The sequence below is a fragment of the Podarcis erhardii genome, assembly GCF_964252035.2.
Source record: "Podarcis erhardii genome assembly, chromosome: 1".
Taxonomy (NCBI): domain Eukaryota; kingdom Metazoa; phylum Chordata; class Lepidosauria; order Squamata; family Lacertidae; genus Podarcis; species Podarcis erhardii.
Window position 1 is genome coordinate 98,003,426 of NC_138497.1, and position 18,813 is coordinate 98,022,238.

The window sequence follows — 18,813 nt, forward strand, 5'->3', positions numbered from 1 at the left end:
ATAGGTTCTATTAACATGCTTTTTTGTTCCCTGTGCCTGGAGATCACAGTATGCAGGGCAGATAATAAATATTTTAAATAAACAAGCATTTAATTAAATGATTTTTGTACAATCTCAAAGTAATCCGATCAAGTGGTGCATAATTTGACAGAAGAGGTGACACTGGTTTCACCAACGTAATATTCTGGAAATTAAGATACTTTTTTTGAATGCTATAATATGGAAACTTATACTATGATTACAGCCCCCTTGTATGATTCCTCATGCAACAATATTGCTCTTAAATATTAGTTGAGATTTTTTTCTATCAACTCACATTGAACACCACAATAACTAAAGTCTATAAATTTTACTTTCTCCCAACACTTAAAAAAGAGCATTGCTATAAAAACATTAACCCAGCTCTACCCTACTTCCAACACACACCACTGCCCCTGGGCAATGGGGAGGGCTCTGGATTGCTGAGCTTAACCTTTTAAAATTAAAGTAGTCACAATTCAGTATTATTAGTGTCTATGCGCTTCGTATCTATTAGCTACTGAGGTATTGCCCCAGGCAGAATAATCTGTTCCTAGCCATAAAATGGGATTTGTTCCACACTAGAGGGAACTGCTTCTGTGATATTAAATATACCCAGTGGATAGTGTGGAACTCCCTCCAACTTTCCCTTGATCAGCTTCTGCATGGGTTATCTAATGTATAAATGTCAACTTCCACCTCAGGGCTACTTTTTTTTACCTTGTATCCTGTACTTTTGGAAATATTATATGTATTTTACACGGAGGTCTTAACAACCTCATGTTATCCTCTTATACAAATGATGGTGTGTTTGTGTTGTTGTGGTGGTGGTGGTGGTTGTGTGTGTGTGTGTGTGTGTGTGTGTGTGTGTGTGTGCTTGGAGAGAAAGAGATAGAGAGATTTAATGCTTTTCAAAAGGCTGTTGCAAAGAATGTACTGTAATAATGTGAACTTGAACACCAACTCAAAATTACATTCTGCTGCTTTTTTCAATTCTATTTGCTCCCAGCGAGAGGACTTGAGAGACAGCCCTTGCATCCAACTAAATCTAAAAACAAGGACAGTATATCCCATGTTTTTCATCCAGTAAATATGAAAGTCAGCATTTTAAAGAAAGTTGGGATTTATAAGTAAGTGCTGTGACCAAATTTTACACGTAACTGTAAATTAAAGTAGAATTGATTCAATAGGGGTTAAAGAATGCCACCAATGCTGCAACTTTATGGCATTTTCACTACAGACACTGGTTTTGAACTCATTCTGTTGAAACATGATCCTAGTATCAGGCTGTAAGAGTGTCTTTCAGCCTGATGCTAGGCTGATATTTCAATACAATATGGCATATGCTGCTGTCAAAGTGAAAGAGGAACTAAAAAAAAAAAGTTTGTACATTCTGTGTAGTATTCACTCAATATAGAGATAGAGAAAATGCAACAAGCAAATCTAATCATCACTTGTGATAAAGATTCTACTTAAACAGAGGTGGTTGTGTGTTGTTGTTTTGTTTTTAGTAATGGAACTATTTAAATGTATACAGCTCCCTCTTCTGGAAGAAAAGGAGAATCAGTTATATTAAGAACTGCCAGAGTTATTGCTTACTGAGCTGAGACTCAATAATGTAATTCACACTATAAACGGGTCAAATTTTCATCATATATTTTATGAATATGTTATGATAAATCTTATGCTCATTAATTTGAAAAAGAAAACGAGAAAAAATCAGAAGGAAACAGAATATTCCGGCCAGTTATAAAGGATCATCTCTCTTTCTGAAGATCATTTTTGGTGACACAGATAACTGTGTACTTTGAAAAATATTGCGGGGGGGGGGTTTCCTCTTGAAACTCAATATAAGTTACATGCTCAAAATGAAAAAAGAAATCAAGTTAGTATTGGTATTAATTTTAATTGTAAAAAATGTAAAGGAAGATGAAGAAGTGGATTTAGTCATAAGATCATTGTGGAATATAAGAGTTGCTGAGCTCTTGCTAAACACAGGTATGATCTAGGAAATTAAAAGCTGGTATTATTTTAAAGAAAGCCTATTATGAAGAAACTCTTAAGAGGAATAATAGAAATAGAGCCACAATAGGTGCAGATTCCATTAAATGTGATAATGCTCTGAGTGAATTTTCATTTTATAAACACTGTGAAAACCAAGGCATCCATGAAACATGCACACAAGACTAATGCATTAGGTATGTTGATGCTTTTTAATCCTGAAAATGATTTAACAGTTATAGGGGTTGTCAAAGCCAAAACTTTTACTTTGAATTTAGTAAGAGTAGTGTTTACTACTATTAAGTAGAGCACTGCTGAGATAAACTCTACATTTCCTGGAAAATATTGAGAAAATGAAACTCAGGCCCAAACTAGACATAAGTTGCAGCTCACCTAACATCTATTTTCAATACTTAAAAGCAGAAGTGGAGAGCCCAAATCAGCTTTGGATGTGGGGGGGAGATCAATCTTTTCCAACAACTATTTCTCCAATTAAAACTTTGCAGGAAAAATGGGAGGAAAAGGTATAATACATTTAATTGCCTTTTCCCCCACCACTAGGCTAATAGCAACTTTGGAGGCTTAGACTGGGAAACCAACATGGAAGGAAAAGGTTAAAATTAACCTCATTACTGATCACCAAAGTAGCATGCATTCAACAGGAAAGACATGCATGGATCTCTTGTATCATAGGATGGTTTGGCCCTTAGCTTCTGGGTTTCTTATAATCCTTTTTGATTTTAACCCTTTTAAGATGAAACAATCACTCTCAGATTAAAGAAGCTAAAGCTCACTTCTGTACACACTTATTCTGAAGCAAGTCCTACAGCAGGCTTCCTCAACCTCTGCCCTCCAGATATTTTGAGACTACAATTCCCATCATACCTGACCACTGGTCCTGCTAGCTAGGAATCATGGGAGTTGTAGGCCAAAAACATCTGGAGGGCCAAGGTTGAGGAAGCCTGTCCTACAATGTGGCTTACTGTCACACGTGCCTCACAAATATGCTTCCTGAAGTCTAGAGATGATAGGAAACCCCAAACCAATAAATATCCTCATAAAGTGGTGAAAAATCTAATGTTGAGTTCAATCAATGAGTTATGCATTGGAGTTTGAAACCATCTGGCAACTACGAGGGCAGCTTTCAGAAAGCACGTCTGCTGAGGTTCTAGATTACACAGAATCTGAATATGCAAGATGCACATCATCATTATTTAGCCTATAACTTGTTATATTGAAATAGAAGGCTAAAAAATAAATTTTACAAAGGGAAAAAACAAAAGGAATTGCTTGGAGGACATCCAATCTGCACAGAGTGATCTACCACAAAAAAGAGACTGAGATGTCCAGCAGGAGGCAGAAATAGAGTGTTAAACAGAAACAGGCAAGGCAAATCAAAAGGGGAGGGGGGCATGAATGGAAATGAGGTAGAAGATGAAATTGCTTTAAAGAAAAGGTCCAGCGTTCTGTTGTGGCTCCAGCTTTAGTGGTAACATTGCAGCAAATATAAATATGTGGTACAGTACTTTTTAAAGAACCCTAGCAGGGCACTTCCAAGTTAATGCAATATGGGTTTGAAGTTGGCCTAATAGAGTCAGGGTCTGAAAGGATGATTTATGATACAGAGTTTAAACAGAAGTCATTCAGCAACAGGTTTTTATTTCCTGGCACCACACTGTAAAATTCCTAGCAGCTAACTTCCAAAAGACGACAGGGTGGCATTTAAGGTCATTTCAAAGATTAGGAAATGGAAATGAGTTTCACTTTGTCGAAGAGTTAATATGATTTAATGTTCATTGTTAAATTAAATTCAAACTAGATTTCATAACATGAAAATTTTCAGAAGTGTCAGAATGGTGCTCTTTTGCTAACAACCTTATAAAAAACCTATGAGCTTTCTTGTTGCAGAGATTAGATACATATGTGAGCAATTCAGCTTCACAAAACAATGGAAATTCTGCTGACATTTCTTGAAGACAGGAGCAAGGAACCTGTGGCCCTCTAGATGATGCCAGAGTACAACTCTCCATCATCTCTGACCACTGAGCCAGGCTAGTGGGTGCTGGTGGGAGTTGGACTCCAATAGCATGTGGAGGGTAGCAAGATACTCCCATCTCTGCTCTAAGCAATTGCAGCTAGGCATAAACCAGTCAGATTTTCCTAACCTGCTTCATCAGGAGAAGCCCTACACAAGGACTTCCACTTGCACAATAGGATCTCCCCCCCCCCATCTTCTACTCCACACCCCAGAAATAAAGTGCAAGTAGATAAATAGGTACCGCTCCGGTGGGAAGGTAAACAGTGTTTCCGTGCGCTGCTCTGGTTCACCAGAACCAGCTTAGTCATGCTGGCCACATGACCTGGAAGCTGTACCCTGGCTCCCTCGGCCAGTAAAGCAAGATGAGTGCCACAACCCCAGAGTTGTCCATGTGGAGGGGTCCCTTTACCTTTACCTAACCCACAAAACAGCATGTGGGGGAGAAGGCATATTGTTACACCTGGCAACCTGAAACATCTGTGCAGATGGAATGGTTGGAAGTGGGTAGCACTAAATTGCACCCAGTGATCTATAGAAGGCCAAATGACTGACTGACTGACTGACTGACTGACTCTCTCTCTCTCTCTCTCTCTCTCTCTCTCTCTCTCACACACACACACACACACACACACACACACAACACGTCTGCTGGCCTCACCTACGCTTCTCCTTTTGGGATGGGATTTGATTTCAAAAATGAATCTGCAATTAACCTTAGCAAAACAGGGTTATACATACATTCACACCTATGCAAGCAGAAAATAACGGAGAACAATCCTGGGGGAAATGTTAGAAGAAATGCCAGACATTTACAAGAATATGCTATTCTTTATTAAAGCTACAGCTACTGGAAACCAATTCAAAAACATTGAATGTTGAAAATTCTCTTTTTAAAAAATTGGATAATTTAGTCTTTTGTATCTCATCTGTTAACACTTCATTTACTACTAAACAACATCAATTTCCAAATGACCTTAATGCTTTTGCATCAACAGACTTCCTAGTTGCCCCAGGCAATTGCACAGATTTATCTCCTCTGTGATAGAAAAGCGCTTCCAAGCTGGAGGAGGTACATTGCGCTTCCATGTGTAAGACAGCTATTTCAAAAGCAGGCATGTAACTCCCAACTCCCCCAGTAAAGACCCAGCACGCTGCCGAGAATACGCACTGGACCTCTCACACAGCCAACTGTGAAGAGTTCAGATGCACTCCCTGCCAGCTGATTAATGGAGCAGCATTAATGTCAGAAGAGGTTGAAGTTGCATAGCATTCGGGGGGGGGGGGAGAGTTACAATAGCAAAGAGAAATACACAGACATTAAGGGAGAAGGTTAAACGATAAAAGCAGGAACCTCTATAGCAATGGTAAGTACTTTGCCCTTACTGTGGTGCTCTGGAATATTGAAAACACTCTGTGTTTAAAAAACAATACAAAACTCTCAACACATGAGCCCTCTTTTGCGACTGAGCTTTAGTCATACATACCTTAGAGGCCTCTTCATAGCAACCTGCCTTATAATAAATCGGACCAATGTTCCATCCAGGTCTGTTCTGTCTACACTGGCTGGCAGCAGCTCTCAGAAAGGGGTCTCTCTCACACTCTCAGAAGATGCCAGGGATTGCATCTGAGACCTTCTGCACGCAAAGCAGTTGCTCTGCCACTGAGCTATGGCCCTTTCTCCACTATGGTTCAATAGAATCAACATGATCAGTGAAGGATGGGTGATTGCAAGATATATTCATAACCACTGTCAATCACAAAGAAGCCACTGACTTATTGCTGGTAGTAGGAGGTATGCTTCCAGAAAGAATGCAAATTCATTGGGTATAAGGTTTTGTACGTATATGTCATTAAAGGGTAGTGCTATTAGTGCTGTAGCAGACAAAATGTTGGACTTGAACTGGGCTCAAATGCCTGCTCAACCACCAAGTAAATAAATATTACAGTTTCCCGGCATTACAAGAAAGCTGATATGAATCAATGTAAAACATCTCTTTACAATATGCAGCACATCTTAAATAATATTTTATGTTGTTATTACGAAACTGCTTTGAATTGTATTATAGTACAGTCGAACCTTGGTTCTCGAACTTAATCCATTCCGGAAGTCTGTTCGACTCCCCAAACCATTTGAAAACCAAGGCGTGGCTTCTGACTGCACTCAAGGAGAGCTTCCTGCACTCAAGTGGAAGCCGCATCAGATGTTCAGCTTCTGAAAAATGTTTCGAAACTGGAACACTTACTTCCGGGTTTTCAGCATTCAGGAGCTTCCTGCAGCCAATCCGGAGCTGTGCCGGCGTCATGGAAGTCAGTCACGATGGTTTAGCGCAGGGACTGACTGAGCAGGCGGCAGGATCCGCAAGGTTCGCGGGCTGGATTAACAAGCCCAGTGGGCCGCATCCAGCCCGCGGACCTTAGCTTGCCGACCCCTGCTCTAGCTCTTACACTTCTACGGTTTCCCCAGTTTAATATTCCACCATTAATCCTATACAATTTTCAGAGTCCAAACTCTTGATTTTTAGTTCTTTATGAGCCACCTTTCACAATTTCTCTAATCTTTTACCCAGTTAAGCACTTTTCAGTCATTTTGTGTGTAGACTGAACACACACGGGGTGGGGACAAAACTGCATCACCAAGCGTTCCCCCCCAAAATGTGTGTACAGTTGACTCCCTTGAACAGTGTGGGCTGCAACATAGGTGTGCTTCAGTGGGAAATTCCTCAAATTAGGGGCCATCCAGAGTGACTTTTCAGCATATGCAAAGGAAAGGGAGGCACTGACCAAGTTAACAGTCTTCTGCTGACCCTAGAACTAACCCCTTTCAATGTACTGTATCATTCATAGCTCATTTCAAATATTTTTAGATGGAAAATTCACTAAAGAAAATTACTATTCTCCCCCTTCCACCAAACCAGGCAATGCAGAATTCTCCAATTAAGGTGACACTTAAATAATGGCTCTATGTGAATGCATATTTTTTTAAATGTAATGCATCCATTTAATAAGCACAGTGTAATGAAACTGGCTGGCATAGGACCCCAAAATAGATACGCATTAACTGGAGCATATCCAAAAGCATATGAATTGCGCCATTCGATATATCAGAAAGTCAGAACGTAACAGTTATGTTTTCAAAAGGGCACCTTAAACAAAAACTCCCAGGAAAAATCATTTTCCCCCATCATTTTTTTTATTGAAAGTTTAATCTTGCTAGATAAACAATCAGGTTTGGCTTTTCATAATCTAGACTTTTCATTATATCTCTCAAGAACTCAATTCTCAAGAACTCAAGGAAGTAGCATCTCAAATGGCACAGAACAATTTATTTAGGGTTCTTTGTATGCTCAACCTTTTTCTTTCCCCTTTTTTAATATAGTGGGCTATATTTTTTGCCATAAATTATGGTACAGCAGTGATAGGGATGATCACATTGAAACTCATTAATATAACTTGTTTTCCTATTATTAGCACCATCTGAGCCTGTTGAAAGTCTTAACCAGGGCTTTAATTTTTCCCAGGAGGGCTTTAAATTAATTAGAGGTTTACATGCTAACAAAGAATCTGATACATTCATAAATCAATCTAATGCTGAAGGATTACGAAAAGGGAGGGGACCAATTCAGCTGGGATCTCATATTCAGTTAACATGGTGTGTTTCTACAAAAGGGTGCAGGTGTGAATTAGATGGATACAGAGAAGAAGCCACGATAATCACTTTGTATCACTTAAACCCACAGTGGGGAACACAGCAAATAAGGGCTTCTGGCCCACCCTTAGTGACATCTACGCCAACATGAAAGGGAATATCACACAACTGATTCCATTTTAACCTTCATAAATAAATAGCATGAATGCCATAATTTATGCTACAGGCCATGGCACAAAGAAAATGCAATAAGAGCTAATGTTGTTAGAAGGAGACATAGGATTTTGAAATATGCAAAGAATAGGAGTATGAGCCACAAATAGTAGATGAAATAATACTGAAAATATGACTTGTGCTAAACTATAAATCATTACAAACACATGTGACTTGGGACCTACTGGTGAAGGGCAGGTATTAATAATAACAATGCTATAATAATAATAATAATAATAATAATAATAATAATAATAATAATTGTGGCTGCTTATATTCTTCTGCTTATATTAGGTATTTTGTTTCACTGAAGACACTATTGTTTTTATACCATAGGAAACAATGCAGTGACAAGTTATAGTACTAGCTACAAAAGAAGCGATAATGTGCATGTAATTGTCTGCTGAATTGTGGCCACATGCAAATTTAAGGACATGTCCACAATGCAGCCATTCCCTCTTCCCAGAGATCCTGGGACACTGTATTTCTGTAAGTGATAGCGCTAAATATTTCTCAGCATCTAACCCAGTGTTTTCCAAACTTGGATCTCCAGCTGTTTTTGGACTACAACTCCCATCATGCCTAGCTAGCAAGACCAGTGGTCAGGGATAATGGAAATTGTAGTCCAAAAGCAGCTGGAGACTGAAGTTTGGGAAACATTGATCTAACCCAACTATAACCCAACTACAATCCACAGAAGTCTGTGGGGGAAAGCCATGACAGTTAAAGGTAGTGCTGGTCCCTGCCCCAGCACAAGTTCTATAGCTAGTCCCAACCTGCAATGGCAGCAGTATTTGCAACCTCAAGATGCCAATCTTTGTCAAGATGCCCACTAGGCATGGCAAACTGAGAAGGACAACCTTCCAAACTCCACCTTTCGCCAACTTAGGCACAAATAATTATCTTATGCCCACCTTCCAGTCCCCCATCTTACTCATTTCTGTTTCCTTCCTTCTTCTCTTGTATCTGGGGCTGTCAAACCATGCCAGTTCCTGACAGAGCCAAGTGGACCATGACATTTCAAAATGAATCTGAGTCACATTCAAATACAGGGAAACTTGAACAGCCTTTCCCCTCTGACAAGAAATGTGTTCTGTAAATGCAGCTATTATACAGGTGCCACTTATTTGTTCTGAGTATGAGCATGTACTGTTTTTGACAGGTATGTGAAACCACCTTTGTGCTGCAAATGCTACTGTTATACTGGTCTACTAATTTCTGCTGCAGTGACTCCAGTGTACTACCTGGGATAGTGTCACAACCTTTTCTTTCTTACAAATGCTACAGATGAAATGTTCAGCTGGTTATAGTCAGAAGGAAGATTAACACCGAACTTTGTACAAATGGAATAAAATCCCACACGGCATGTTCTTAACACTATTCATGTTGAGAAAGCAACGGTATAAACTAGAAACTGTTTTCTATGCAGGCATGAAAATCTTGGGACAAATGGAAAGTGCAAGATGCAGAGGTCAAAAAGTTCTCATGCTACACATTCTTGCTTCAGATCTACAGGTGTTGCAGAGATACAGGTGGCAAATATTAAAAAGCCAACAATAAATTCACTATTACAAGTCACAATTGAAAAGGGCCCTTTTCACTTCATCTGTTTACGAATTGTGTTGATCAGGGAAAGTTCCAATGAAAGTTTCCATTTTCTATTTAAACAAATACATATGTGATATTAAGGAACCCTCCTTGATAGAATGATTACGGAAATCTACCAAAATGGATTAAAGAACCATCCAGTGTATCATAGACCAGATATACATTATTGGATCATTAGATTAGATACACCTTATCATTTGATTAGATCATCCTTACATTCTGCCATTGTCTACATTCAGACACAGCTTTAGGAGACTCTTAGCCCAGAGGTTGCATGGGTTCCTTTTTAACCAGAGTCTTGTTATCTGTAGAAAATGACAATCATGTAAATGGATTTATTGGTGCTGACCTATAAGCAAGGGACCAATGCTTCAGATCACGGTGCCTGCTCATTGCTGCTTTTCATCCTCAGTGAGTTCAGACCTACCACTGAGCACCAGGAGCAGCAGGGTGCAGCTACTCTTGCCTGAGGGCTAAGAGTCAACATCATCAGAGGGCCTAGCACTGATATTTGCCACAGCCAGGCCACACAAGTGGTTAAACTGCGAAAGACGCTGGTCGCAATTAGCATCCTCCTGCTGCTGCAGCTGCAGCTTCTGTTCAAGCAGTCACTACTAACACTCAGTTCAGCAGCCTAAGGCATGCTCCAGCCAATCCATGGTGTGATGAAACTCAGGAAACTGACAAATCCTTACAACAGCACCTGCCCAAACAGGTATTAGGGTGCAATGCCGAAGGTAAGTTCTTCCACAAGCCGCACTTAAAAACAGTATGGCTTCAACCCATGCTGCACTAGATGAGAGTTGGGTGCTTTTTAGTGGTTTTCAGCTCTTTCTGTGTATGGCAGGATTTACTCATGGCTTGTTTTTTTCCTTTCTTGTGTTGCCTACTTGTGGCTGTTTTGGATTTTAATGTTAGATTTTACTATATTTATTCCATTTTTATTTGCATACCAGCTAGAAAATTTGTGAAGTGTTTTCACACTGTGAACTAAAGTACTTTCTCTTCTGCCCACTTGGGAGTTCCTTGAAGAGAGTTTTGCATTTTAATAGTGGGGAAGGTAGCATTTGTGTACCCCTGGCATAAAGATGAATGACACCTCTGGCCAACCAACACCTGGAGCCCCCATATCTGACCTTAGATTCTTATTGCTTAAGTGATTTTATTTATTCATTTAAACATATTTTAATTAAAGATTTCTTGGTTTACAAAAGTATGTGCAATGTCTTTTTTTTCAAGTTACATATTTTGAGAAACTGTGTGTTAATAATTGCATTCAAAACTGAATTGACAAATGAAGGGCAAACACAAGATAGTGAAGTATGAAATACCAATAAATGAGAACTCAACTTCAACAAACATGCAATTAGTGTTTAGGATGGAACTTACAGATGCGAACGTGTGTGTGTGTGTGTGCTTTCAGATCACTGCAAGGAAAATAAGTCCCAATTCAAATATAATTTATTTTACAGTGAATCAGAAGTAGGTTGCTCATATTTCTGCAGTTTGCTTAAATGCAGTAATATATGAACTGGTGCTAGTGCCTGACCGTCAAGTGTACTGCAGCTCCTGTAAAGGGAAAGGAAAAGTGTAGCAGGCATGAAGAGCCTATCTCTTGAGAAGATCAATAAGCAATAAAGTTGATGCTTTAACTGCAGTCAGGGACAGTCACCTCACCTGACCTACCACTGTAAAGAGGCAGCCTTCCTTGACCGTGGACTGGCTGATCTCTGTAGTACTGCCTTTGTTAAGAGCTTGGATGGCCATCATCCAAGAATCAGCAAGGGATACCCACATGACCTGAAAGTGTTGCTGTGCAATGCCAGGTCAATGATTCATAAGACCACTGCCATCCATGACTTGATCATGGATGGAGGATTTGATCTGGCATGTGTAACAGAGACTTGGTTGGATGAAGCAGATGGGCCTGTCCTTGCCGCTGCTTGCCCACCAGGTTTCTCTTACGCACAGCAACCCAGGTCATGTGGGCGGGGAGGGGGGGTTGCAGTGATTTTTAGGAAGTCATTAGTCTGCACCAGGCGTCCTATTGGGAAGACCCAGTTTTCTGAGTGCATGTTCTGGAAGTTGGGCAATAGGGGCAGTACAGGATTCCTATTGGTGTACCGACCTCCCCGCTGCACCAAGGATTCCCTGCCCGAGCTGCTTCAGGTCGTGGCGGATATGCTCCTGGAGACACCTAGCTTGGTTGTCCTGGGGGATTTTAACATCCATGCCGACACAACCTTACAAGGGGCCGCTCGGGACTTCGTGGAAAGCATGGCCTCCATGGGGCTGTCCCTGAATAAGTCTGGCCCAACTCATAACCACGGACATGCCTTAGACTTGGTGTTTACCTCTACGGATGCTGGTGATCTGACATTAACTAAAAGCGAAACGAAAGAAGTGCCATGGTCAGATCACTTCCTGGTGCAACTGGACTTCTCCGCGACCCTTCCCCTCCGCAGGGAGGTGGGACCGATTCGGATGGTCCGCCCCCGCCACTTAATGGATCCAATTGGCTTCCAGAGAGTGGTAGGGGATGCTTTATCCCAAGTTGATGGCCTTTCAGCTGATTCCCTGGTGGCCCGCTGGAATGCGGAGTTAACCAGGGCTATTGACTGTCTGGCTCTGAAGCGCCCTCTCCGATTGCATGGAGCCCGGACAGCCCCGTGATTTTCCCCGGAGCTGAGGGTGATGAAACAATCGTTGAGACGGCTAGAGCGCCGGTGGCGGAAAACTCATTCTGAATCAGACCGGACACGGGTTAGAGCTCAACGTCGAGCCTACCAAGTGGCAATGGCGACGGCGAAGAGGGCCTTCTTCACCGCCTCCATTGCATCTGCAGAAAACAGCAGCAGGAGACTTTTTCAGGTGGTTCGCAATCTATCAGAACCACCTGTACCACCGGGGCCTGGTAGGGACCCCAAGATCTCCTGCAATGCTTTTGCAAAGTTTTTTGCAGATAAAATCGCTCAGATTCAGAAGGAGGTAGACTCCACCGTGGGAGCAGGGCCAGGGCGGGAGAGTGCTAGAGTTCTGTCTGGTCCTGTTACATGGGATCAATTCCAATCTGTTACCTCCGAGGATGTGGACAGGCTGCTTGGACGAGTGAAACCGACCACCTGTCTCTTTGATCCTTGCCCATCCTGGCTGATAAAAGCGAGCCGGGAAGGGCTGGGCGATGGGATCTGCGGGGTGGTGAATGCTTCCCTCTGTGAGGGAGCCTTCCCAGACCCGCTGAAAGAGGCGGTCATTAAACCGCTTCTTAAAAAAACATCTTTAGACCCGGCCAATCTGGCCAACTATCGCCCAGTCTCAAATCTGCCATTCTTGGGCAAGGTGATTGAGCGGGTGGTTGCTGAACAACTCCAAGCACGCCTGGAGGAAACGGACCATTTGGATCCCTTCCAATCAGGATTCAGGCCTCACCATGGGACTGAAACTGCCTTGGTCGCGCTGGTTGATGATCTCCAGCGGGCTAGGGACAAAGGTGAGAGCTGTTTCCTAGTTCTGCTGGATCTCTCAGCGGCCTTTGACACCATCGACCATAACATCCTTCTGGACCGTCTAGAGGGGCTGGGAGCTGGGGGCACTGTTATACAGTGGTTCCGCTCCTTCCTCCTGGGCCGTGTCCAGAAGGTGGTGAGTGTTCAGACCCCTGGGCTCTCACTTGTGGGGTGCCTCAGGGTTCTGTCCTCTCCCCCATGCTTTTTAATATCTATATGAAGCCGCTGGGAGAGATCATCAGGGGGTTTGGACTGGGTGTTCATCAGTATGCAGATGACACCCAGCTCTACCTCTCCTTTAAATCAGAACCAGTGAAGGCGGTGAAGGTCCTGTGTGAGTGCCTGGAGGCGGTTGGAGGTTGGATGGCGGCTAACAGATTGAGGTTGAATCCTGACAAGACAGAAGTACTGTTTTTGGGGGACAGGAGGCGGGCAGGTGTGGAGGATTCCCTGGTCCTGAATGGGGTAACTGTGCCCCTGAAGGACCAGGTGCGCAGCCTGGGAGTCATTTTGGACTCACAGCTGTCCATGGAGGCACAGATTAACTCTGTGTCCAGGGCAGCTGTCTACCAGCTCCACCTGGTACGCAGGCTAAGACCCTACCTCCCCGCGGACTGTCTCGCCAGAGTGGTGCATGCTCTAGTTATCTCACGCTTGGACTACTGCAATGCGCTCTACGTGGGGCTACCTTTGAAGGTGACCCGGAAACTGCAATTAATCCAGAATGCGGCAGCTAGACTGGTGACTGGGAGTGGCCGCCGGGACCACATAACACCGGTTCTGAGAGATCTGCATTGGCTCTCAGTACGTTTCCGAGCACGATTCAAAGTGTTGGTGCTGACCTTTAAAGCCCTAAACGGCCTCGGTCCTGCATACCTGAAGGAGCGTCTCCACCCCCATCGTTCAGCCCGGACACTGAGATCCAGCGCCGAGGGCCTTCTGGCGGTTCCCTCATTGCAAGAAGTGAGGCTACAGGGAACCAGACAGAGGGCCTTCTCGGTAGTGGCGCCCGCCCTGTGGAACGCCCTCCCATCAGATGTCAAAGAGATAAAGAATTACCTGACGTTCAGAAGACATCTTAAGGCAGCCCTGTTCAGGGATGTTTTTAATATGTAATGCTGTATTGTTTTTAATACTGATTGGGAGCCGCCCAGAGTGGCTGGGGAAACTCAGCCAGATGGGCGGGGTATAAATAATAAATTATTATTATTATTATTATAACTAGAGACTGCCAGTTCAAGACCTTGTGTTTGCATTTTATAATGCATGCTTGTATATGGGTATGAGAAATGACAGAGAGGGATGGAGCCTTTTGTTTTTAATCCTTGGGTTTCACTTAGCCAACACAGGAACATTATCTTCATCTGAGGTGGGGGGGGGGGAGACCAATACAACCAGGCTACATTCAGAAAGGTATTGTATAGAAAGAAAAAGTGCAAGAAGGCTCACTAAAACTGTGGTCACAGTTATAAACCAAGCTACTGCCAAGTTCTAGCTTCACACTGTAACAGCAGGAAAATGATTTCCATGGAGTATGGAAAAGGTGAATGGAAAGAAAGACTTAAGAATGAGCATGATCAATCTTTCACATGTTTCCATGGTTTTCTTTGTCCATTCTCCATAGCTAGCACTGGGTGATTAATTACTAATGAAGTGTATCTGATTTCAATCTTAAAATTGCCTATTTATGCACCTAATGAGCATGATTTTTCATATGGTCATCAGCAGTCAAAGCAAGCCATGATGATGATGATGATGATGATGATGATAATAATAATAATAATAATAATAATAATAATAATTTATTATTTGTACCCCGCCCATCTGGCTGGGTTTCCCCAGCCACTCTGGGCGGCTTCCTACAAAGATGAAAAATAGACTAAAATGTCACATATTAAAAACTTCCCTGAACAGGGCTGCCTTCAGATGTCTTCTGAATGTCAGGTAGTTGTTTATCGCTTTGACATCTGATGGGAGGGCGTTCCACAGGGCGGGCGCCACTACCGAGAAGGCCCTCTGCCTGGTTCCCTGTAACTTGGCCTCTCGCAGTGAGGGAACCGCCAGAAGGCCCTTGGAGCTGGACTTCAGAGTCCAGGCAGAACGATGAGGGAGGAGACGCTCCTTCAGATACCGATAATGTTTTCCTGGGATTCTCTACCACTTCCTGCTATCAAAAGAAGTGATCTCTTTCTAAGCGGTGTTATGATTTCATCATCTGTAAAATCGTACGTTTACATTTTGATTGTAATCACAGACAAAGCCAGTGTGTGTGAAGCCTGAATGGGAACAGGACAAATCACAAATGCAAAGCCAAAACTTACCATTGTTCTGTCACTCTTACTTCGCGCAACTTCCTGCTGTAGACGAGCCACAGACAGCTTCTCCCTGTGGAAAGAAGAAAAGCATAAAAAGGAGCTCGTTTTTCACCAGCTGGGAAAATGTATCATTTGTATGTCACCATAGCATTCTTGCTCATCAATGCGGCAACCCCCCTTGGCAGAAACTGATTTATCTGCCATATTTTATAACATATATTTTAAAGCACTTGTATGCTTTTGTTGTATTTCTTGACAGCGAAATTGATACATATAAGCACCTACTATTTCCCAGGGTGTGGGAACCCAAAAGTGGTTTGTGATCATAACTGTATGTGTAAACTCCACTTTTGGTATACAGTATTGTTTAATAAATGGTCTATGGTTCTGCATATAACTTTTATTCTACTCTGTGATAACACACTTACTTCCCTAACTTCTGCAACAAAAGGAAAGTAGACTTAAAAGCAACCTGAAAGGTGTTTTTTAAAGACCAATAACATGAACTTTTTCAATACCAAAAATATGAATTTTAGAAGAAATGATAACCCATCTCTTTTAAAAAGAAACTCCATCTCTATATCATTCATTTCAAAGCATCTTAAAAGAATAAAACAGGATGCATGATTGGGGAGCAGCAGGAGTTGTACTGTTCCTATATATATGGTCCTAAATCATGTACACAAGCCTGAAAATGCATAGAAATTGTACAGATGGCTGAGTTAATGTGGACCTGTCTTTCCATGTTCCCTCAGCCATCCCTATACCCATTTTGCATGTCCACAAAAGTTTGTACCCATAAGTCCATACAAAAAACATGGCAAATGACCACATGTAGGGATTGTACAATCAAGTGGTTACATGTGGGACTAGCCGCCATGCTCCTACTCCCTCCCTACATGTGTTCTTCCCTAACAGTCACAGGTTTCACAGGCAAAGATAGCTCCATAGAGGTTCAAGATTTGTTGTTGTTTAGTCGTTTAGTCATGTCCGACTCTTTGTGACCCGTGGACCAGAGCACGCCAGGCACTCCTGTCTTCCACTGCCTCCCGCAGTTTGGTCAGACTCATGTCTGTAGCTTCGAGAACACTGTCTAACCATCTTGTCCTCTGTCGTCCCCTTCTCCTTGTGCCCTCCATCTTTCCCAACATCAGGGTCTTTTCCAGGGAGTCTTCTCTTCTCATGAGGTGGCCAAAGTATTGGAGCCTCAGCTTCACGATCTGTCCTTCCAGTGAGCACTCAGGACTGATTTCCTTCAGAATGGATAGGTTTGATCTTCTTGGGGTCCATGGGACTCTCCAGAGTGTCCTCCACGTGCTAAACTCCCAAGACCATTCTCACTTTGCCCAGAGCACTCAAAAAGCTCTGAGAGAAATATCACTTTGTTCAGCTTGCTTCTGGTCAACGGTACCTCTAAGTGCATCTTGCCCAAATACCAACATAAATTTTTGGAATCAACACTGCCAATAACAACCGCTATACTTAAAAAACACACGATACAACTAATGCACACCATAATGACTTCCTTGACAGTTCTACAAGAAAGTTCTTTGAAAGTGTCAACAATGCTGACAGCAACTCCTTCCTAGACACATTCACTGCCAATGAACCCCACTGCGTAGGACTGGATAAAGTACGAGTGAGAAGACGGAGCCAGCAATGCTCTTTTGTGAACCAATCTGTTGGGAAGAGCTGTGGGTAAAAAAAACCCTGCAGAGGAAGGAATAAAAAAGCCTGCTCTATAGAGATTTATGAGGATCCACAGGATACATTGCAACTGATAGTCATTGTGTTTGAAAAGTTATGTCTTCAGACAGCAAACTAGTCTCCTTGTCTTCCCCATAATAGGCAGGAACCAAGTTAATAAATTAGCTTCTTACATATTTATTACCCATTTTCTCTATGTCTGCAGAGCAATTGGAACCTCTATTTTTTTAAAAAAGTAATGCAAATTAAAAACTCTTCATTCTATTCTTTTCTGTGTCCTTAATATGTTATTTTGATTGATAATTTACCCACTCTTACGTGCTGCTTAATTCTTATATGCAGTTTTCCCTTCATTATCAAGCCATATTTTGTGTATCTCAACACTTCATAAAGAAGCTTGTACACATACCTAGGCTCTCAGTTTGTATGAATACCTTTTGTAATGTTGTTCTTGTTGTTACCAATTTGCTAAGGATCCATCTAAAATAATGCCCCCAAATTCTACAGAGTTTTCATGGAAAAGAAAAATTACAAGGCAAGTTAAAAGCATTTTTATTTTATTTTTGCTTTAAAGGGTGGGGGAGTCAACAAAAAATGGTTCTCCATTTCCATTTCCAGACTTTCAGTATCTCAAAACTGTAGCTAGTATAAATACTGAATGTCACTTACAATGACCATTGTTTTGATTCTCAAGTTTTGAATAAAGTTTCTGTTCTTGCTATTAACCAAACAAGGTACATGGTAAAAGAAACTTCTGTGGCTGTGGGGTTTTCATAAAGTAGATTTATAAATCATGCTCTAAACTTTTTTTAAGACCTTGATGCTATTTCATTAAAAAGGGCAATCTATAAACTGCAAGTTCAGCACCTCACAGTGTATTAGCAACCACCAGCTTCATTTACTGTTTGTTTTTTAATGATGCCCTGCATAAAATGCTAACCCAAGCAAATTACAAAGCAGTTGATCATGTTTCGGGGAGCTAGCCTGCAATCCTATACACTCTTACCTGAAAGTATGTCCAGTTGAACTGGAGGGGGCTTACTTTTGAGCAGTCAGCTATAGACTGTACAGCTAGTTCTAGCCAATGGTGAAAATTGTGCTTCTGTACTGGTTTGCTGCTTTAGTCATTTTTAGGCTGTAGTGGAACAACTCTCACACACGTGAATAATCTTGGACTAAGAAACTAATGCCAAAGGAATTATTCCTTCAGCTCTTTATTCAGAAAAAAATATCTGGGGCAGGGAAGAGGACTGTGGAAGCAACATTAGATTATAGCTGGTAGAAACAATGCAGGCCACCACACAGTTCCTTTCCTTTATCTCAGCTGTCTGTAAATAAAAGCCTCAGCTTTATTCATTCCGTGAGGAAAGTGAAAGCACTGATTGACTGCCCCTATTCAATTCTACATAGGAAAGGAAAGGCAGCTAAATGTCTCCAGAGTCTTTGAGAATCCCGAAACCTCATTTGAACTTCACTAATAACATTTCACTTTCTGACACAATGCTGTTGATTTTTTTAATCCTCAGTTTTATCCAGCACTCTCAAGTTGCATCAAAAGTTTGAATATTAGACCACAAAAGCTATTTTTTTATTTTATTTTGAATAACACCTGCAAACATTTAGTACAGAAACAAAATCAAGCAGCACTCTTTAAACTGATTTTATAAACAAAATAAGTCAACTTAAGTCAACTGAAACTAAAAATGTTTCAGAGTACTACACTTATGATTCAATTTAACTGCTTCTGGGTCAACCAAATTC

At 41.7% G+C, this 18,813-nt stretch overlaps 1 protein-coding gene across 7 annotated transcripts in view; it reads right to left on the minus strand.

Moving 5' to 3' along the window:
• Nucleotides 1–18,813, minus strand: part of NCKAP5 (NCK associated protein 5) — a 647,162-nt gene that overhangs the window by 317,040 nt on the left and 311,309 nt on the right. For all 7 annotated transcript variants that reach the window (XM_081870239.1, XM_081870235.1, XM_081870238.1 and 4 more), the window contains one exon: nt 15,352–15,415. In XM_081870239.1, coding sequence (XP_081726365.1) covers nt 15,352–15,415 — 64 coding nt within the window. The remainder of the gene's footprint in view (nt 1–15,351; nt 15,416–18,813) is intronic.